Genomic DNA, 6,459 nt, shown 5'->3' on the forward strand with positions numbered 1-6,459 from the left:
GTTGCAGATCAATTATATTTGGTATGCAGTTGTATAAGCATTAACACATCTAATTTCCATATAGATCATTTGACCTTGTCCCATCATGGTCTATTGACTTTTAAAATTTTGCTTTGTTTACATGTTTATGTGAGTTTGTGTGATAAGGTCATTTTAAAAGGACCATCTTGTTAGGTCAAGTAGCTCTGCTATATTTAGTATGCAGATGTATAAGCATTGGCACATTTCATCTCCATGGAGATTATTTCCCCAGCCCCCTCAGTCATGGTCTCTTGTCTTTAAAACTTTAGCTTAGTTTACATGTATAAGTTTGTAATATGACCAGTTTAAAGAAAATTATTAATGGTAGGTCAATAATCTTTGGTATGAAGATGTATTAGCACATCTCATTCCCATGGAGATTGTTGGACCCCTCAGTCATGGTTCACTGACTGAATATTTTCCATTAATCACATGTTAAAATTTGTGAATAGATCAGTTTAAGATGAACAACTAATGTTAAGTCAATTTTAATTGGTAGGCAGTTGTATTTGCATTTGCAATTTCATTTCCATGTACCCAGTAGAAATTTTACGGTTGATGATGACCCATCAAATTGGGGAATCAGTATAAAAAGAAATCAGAGTATGTGTTTAATTAATGAATATGATAAATTGCCATCATTCAATACAATACTAGCAGATTATAACGATAGTTTTTTTTTTTTTTTTTTTTTTTTTTTTTTTTAAAGGGGTTCTTATTCAGGGGCGGGTCCAGGTAACTGAGATTTAATAAATAAATAGTACGCCCATTACGCCCTTACCTGGACCCGCCCCTGAATAAGAACCACTTATGATCAGTCAATGGTATTTTGTATGATGTTTTAAATTTATATGCATTAGTACATCTCATTTCCATGGAGGTTATGTGTTATTTGCCCTCAACCTTCATGTTTATATATTAAATTAAATATTTTAATTGCAACATTTGCATTATACCATCAATATAACATAACAGGAGACATATGTCAACAGTTTATTGAAAGAAGGCTTACTTCACAAAGAGATGAATGTGGACTGAGGTCTAGATACGACTATATTTCTTATGGTTTTGTTACAAGTTTATATAAGTAAGTAAAACTTTCTGTCTTGATTCAATGATGTTTTGGTTGACTTGTATTTATACAATGTATGCATTGTTGATAACAGAGCTAGAACTGCATATTAAACTGATGTACTTCTGCTCACTTATTGCATTTTGAAAGGGATTTGCTTTGCCTTTTGTTTGGTTTCTTTGTTGTGGTGTTAATTTTCTAGCTGACCTGGTCAGGGAAATTTTTCTCATCACTTTTAGTTCTGGTTCCTTTTTGGTATACAAAACATTCTCCTTTATACAATGGAGCCAATCGCAGTGGCGGATCCAGGGGGAGGGTTCAGGGGGTTGGAACCCCCCCTTTTTTTGGCCGATCAATGCATTTGAATAGGGACATATGGTTGGAACCCCCCTTTTTTAAAATGGCTGGATCCGCCCCTGAATCGGAACAAAATTTTACCACAATCATCATTGGGATATGTAGTTTTAAAAGTATTTTAAATAACAGTGCTAAAGAAAGTGCATAGAGTTTATTTTCTTGTTAACCATTATACAAGAGTTATTGCCCTTAATCGACGTTTTGCCCAATATTCTGCGTTTTTGTCTGTTCCCTTGAACACCATAAATAGATAGAAACTTAAAAAAGCAAACAAGATCTACAATTAAGTCTACATGGCTGAAATAGTTAAGTTGACATATTATTGAAGTTTTTACTTTTAATTAACGAATTCCCCCCAAATATTTCGCGTTTTTTGCCTATTATCTTGGAAATTATAACAAAAACATAAAAACGTAAACTAACAAAAATTACCAGCAAAACAAGATCTTCAACTATATAGATAAGATATAGGAAGATGTGGTGTGAGTGCCATTGAGACAACTCTCCATCCAAATAACAATTTTAAAAATGTAAACCATTTTAGGTCAATGTACGGCTTTCAACACGGAGCCTTAGATCACACCGAACAACAAGCTATAAAGGGCCCCAACATTACTAGTGTAAAACCATTCAAACAGGAAAACGAACGGTCTAATCTATATAAAATTAAAAAAAAAAAAAAAGACAAACGAGAACCACGTATAAATTGCATAAACAAACTGTCTTCCTAGCTGAAATAGTCGACATCTAATTGAAGTTATTGCCCTTGAATAACGATTTTCGTATATATTTTTTTTTTTTTATTTTTGCCTATTATCTTGAAAATCAATTTCAAATAGCAAAAATGATCAACGAGTCAAGAATTATAAATTAGTATGACCAAAGTCTTTCCTCCTTAGGCAGCAACCATTTGATTTTCGGGGGGGGGGGGGGGGGGAGGGCAATCTATTTTTTAGTTGTCGACAAGTAGAAAACAATCCCCCCCCCCCCCGAAAATCAAATGGTTGCTGCCTTATTTAAGTTATTGTCTATAAGCAAAAAATGACCAGCGAGACAAGATCTACAAATACGTCAAGTCGAAAAATTGTATTGGTCCTTTTCTCTTTATACTTAATATAAGAGATGAAAATATAACAATAATGAGAACTGCAGCAAAATAGAAAAGAAAAGAAGAACAACTATCGATGCAGTATGAATAATATATTAACACGAGGGATAAAAGAAATCTCATTAGTGTACCCTCTGATACTTTTTAGTTGGAGAGAAGACGAACACCTTTATGCAGTTTGTGTTTTAAATAACCTTCAAACTGATCACATTCTGAATTTGCATATTATGTTTTAAGATATACAAGCAGTCTTGTTTAAGCAGAATCTTGTCAGCTGTTAACAGGGATCATACAAAGTAGCGGTTTATAGACAATGATTGGCCTTTACTTAAGTATCAGACTTATCTGATAAGTAGACTATTCTGTAATATGTGGCACGACATTTTTTACATAACAATTCTGTTTCTGATGTATACAATAAAAATCAAATAGTTTAGACCATAATCTAGAAGGTATCCGAATTTGTAGTTTCAGCAGTTTTATTAAATTTTACTAATAGATCATAGGTATATGTTTCCCGAGATAGAATTTTCTTATATTTTGTCAAAATGAAGATTTTACCATGCTCTTTTAAAGAATTTAATAATAAAAAAAAAAAAATAGGTCACCGTGCTATTTTTTAAGCTATGAGTCATTCAAAAATTGCTTAAAATTGGTTAGAATGATCATGAAAAAACACATTTTTGTGCATAGAAAGAAATCTATGAGATAGAATTTTGAAGTTAATTGTGAGAAGATAGGTTTTATAATGTTTTAAGAAAATAAAAAGAAAAAATGGTGTCACCGAACTTGTTTTCTTGCTACAAGTAAAAATTAAAAAATTTCCTATCAGACCAGTATATTTTTTTACTAACAGAGTTATCTCCCCTTAAATGGCTCAGTTGAAAAGAAATGATTCTATAACACAAATGATTGGTATATGTTTCAATATTTCTGATAATGCAATAAATTAGCAAGTTGTCTTCATATAAATAACAGTCTAACCAATAAAATTGCACATCTGTCTACAAAGGAGTAGGTCCGGTAAGGACCGATTTTGGCCTCAAATTTCAGGTTCATCTGACGAAAGATTTTGACCACTTTTTAAACACTTAAGTGTCTATTTTATTTGAATTAATTAGTTTATGTGAAAGATTTTAACATATTTAGTCATTAAAAACGATCCGATTCAAGCTCAAATGTGAAAAATCTACCTAATATGCCGAAAAATGTCACTTTTCAGATGGTTTTTGGTAAAAATGAAAGTGGCCGCATCCGTGTTCATCCTCAACCTTTATATATGTTATGTATTATCATAAAATACAACTTACATTTCAATATTAAGGATGAACACGAATGCGGCCACTTTCGTTTTACACGAAAACCGTCTAAAATTTAACTAAAATGCTAGAATTATGAGGATTTCAGTAATTTAGCATGACTTAATGGTGCTAGTACCGGATATATGTGCAACGTATTGTCAAAAACAGCCGATATTTATGTAGCAGAAGCATTCTACTGTCCAATCAATAACTAAAGGTTTACATTTTAACAATTTTGCAAAACTGCTATATTTTGGGGCCAAAAAGGGGTCTTACTGAACCTACTCCTTTGCAGATTTGGGCAAATAACAAGACTTATTGTGTACCGCGATAGTACAATCCAAGATGGCGGTATACCATGAATCTACTTTTTTCAATAGTTCAATTACTTGATTGAAGTGAGTCGCACGCTTTCGACAAATTAGATAATACCATGATACGTCACAGTCAAAACAGTTACGTTGCAGAATCTACTCGGCAACGTTACTTTTGTTGTTGATCCGAGCAATGGTGAAGATATGGGAAATCAACTGTCATCGTGCAAAACGACAAAGACAAAGGATGAGCTTATACCTAAATCAGAACTTTTAAACGGCAGCAACGATGAAAAATCAATAGAACAGAAAAAACAAACAATTAGATTAATCAGACCAAGGAGACGATTGAATTGCTCTACTACCGAATATGTTGAGAGTCCATTTCATCCAAAATCAAAACCGATAAGATTCGGCCATTTGATTGTCAGTGATATAGATAGACGGATCCAAAAAGGATTGGAGAATTTGAAATTAGATCGGGAACATGATGGTGAAGCATTCAACATTCCACATTTCCTTCGATATTATGCCAACAGTCTGCGTGGCATGAAAATATATTTAAAATATCAATCATCGAATATTTCGGAAAATTTATTCGAAAGATTTCCAGAGGCGTCATATCTTATCGAACATGTCAAATATCTAAAGGTATTTTTGATTTGTCACCCGGCGAAAAGGGGAGATCCTTTAGTCATGATTAAGGAGAGCCAAGGAAATTATACCAAGAAAATGTTACGAAAGTCAAGGCAGAGAGAATTGGATTCCAGGATTCAAATCGTCAATGGGAAATCGTACACTATGTTCATGGGTAAGTTGGACGATGCATGAAATTAAATATTTAGTCTAAAGTTCATCTGGAACCATTCATGATCTTAACTAATGATTATGTCCCCTAATAGCATAGGCGGATCCAGGGGGGGGGGCGCCCCCCCCCCCCCCCATTTCGTGGGAAAAATTTGGTTGATTATATATTGGCAATAAGTGTAATAAAACGGGGAACATCATATACCTTCAAAAAATTGATCAACACTAGATAATATTACAAGGTGAACTGATGTTTCAATAAATAAAACTCTTCCAAATACGGAGGTGACGAGGTGTCATGGAATAGAAATTCATTTATAAAACTGAATTTAAATGTAAGGAATATTTTGGAATATTATTTACAGTGAAAAGAAATGTTACATTGTCTGTTCCTTTTGCAAATCATTTTTGTTCCAGGAGGAGAACATACTATAGCATTTCACTTAAAACTTAGTTTCCTGAGGAAGTTCACAACTTGATATACGTTGACAAATTATTGTTACTTTCAAGTTGGCCTTGGTATATCACATCATGACAAAAATCAACTTACATTTCCTAGGTAGAATGTTTCAAATTTGAATAGAAGATGTAGATTCTTTTTTTTATTTTTTTTATTTAGGCAAAGATTTCATGTTAATGTTGCATCCTCCACCAAGAGAGACATGCCCTAGTGATTTTGTAGAAGGTAATGGAGAAAGGCCTACAGCGATGGGATATTATACCAGAATGTTGGATACAAACCCACAAGTTATACTGGAGTGGGAGGCTTACGTATACCACTGGTACAATGCAGTCCCAGGACCTCCATTTTTGGTTGAAGAACTGATGGAGTTTGGTTATCCAGAGGTTATAATCTAATCAAGAAAATTCCTCATTTAAAGTTGATATTTGATAGTTTGTACTTTTTGTTCTCTAAAAATTGTATATTATATTGTATGAAGTATTTTGATAACAAAATTTAAATGCATTTATTAAATAAATATAGTTTTAAGTCTTTGTTGAAAAAGTTGGTTGTTTGTGTATACGTTCGTGTCCAACAATCATTAAACACACATGATGGATTCGATCTCATGTAACTGTTTACTATATGTTTAAAAAAAAGAAACAAACAAGCTAGAAATGCGTTATTGACTGTGGCGTTTAAACAGTAAATAAAGTACAAAAATCAAAAGTATGAAATTTTATATTCTGCTTAATAATGCTTTGTAACTCTTCTTCTTTTCAAAATGATAGTCAAATCAGCAAATGACCTCAAGAAAGCAACCTAACAATGAAAGTTTCTATCATGAAATAGACATTTATAGACTGAGTAAAAGTAATCCAATCAAATGCAATCAAATAAAGCATGTGTACTATATAAGGGTTTCAAACCCATTACATCGTATGCTTACCTCTGAAATACGAAACTTGTTTTGTTACGAGTTATGTCTGGAAAACGATTTTTTGTTGTTTTTTGCTTTTTGTTTTGCTTTTGCATTG

General features: G+C 32.8%; 1 protein-coding gene across 1 annotated transcript; it reads left to right on the top strand.

Annotated features, from left to right (window-relative positions):
• The first annotated feature begins 4,301 nt into the window (after nucleotides 1–4,301).
• Nucleotides 4,302–5,976, top strand: LOC139516930 (uncharacterized). Its single transcript, XM_071307401.1, has 2 exons — nucleotides 4,302–4,984; nucleotides 5,600–5,976. Exons 1-2 carry the CDS (start codon nucleotides 4,378–4,380, stop codon nucleotides 5,836–5,838), a joined length of 846 nt encoding a protein of 281 aa, XP_071163502.1. The 5' UTR covers nucleotides 4,302–4,377; the 3' UTR covers nucleotides 5,839–5,976.
• Nucleotides 5,977–6,459: the final 483 nt, after the last annotated feature.

This window comes from Mytilus edulis, chromosome 3 (assembly GCF_963676685.1).
Source record: "Mytilus edulis chromosome 3, xbMytEdul2.2, whole genome shotgun sequence".
Lineage (NCBI taxonomy): Eukaryota > Metazoa > Mollusca > Bivalvia > Mytilida > Mytilidae > Mytilus > Mytilus edulis.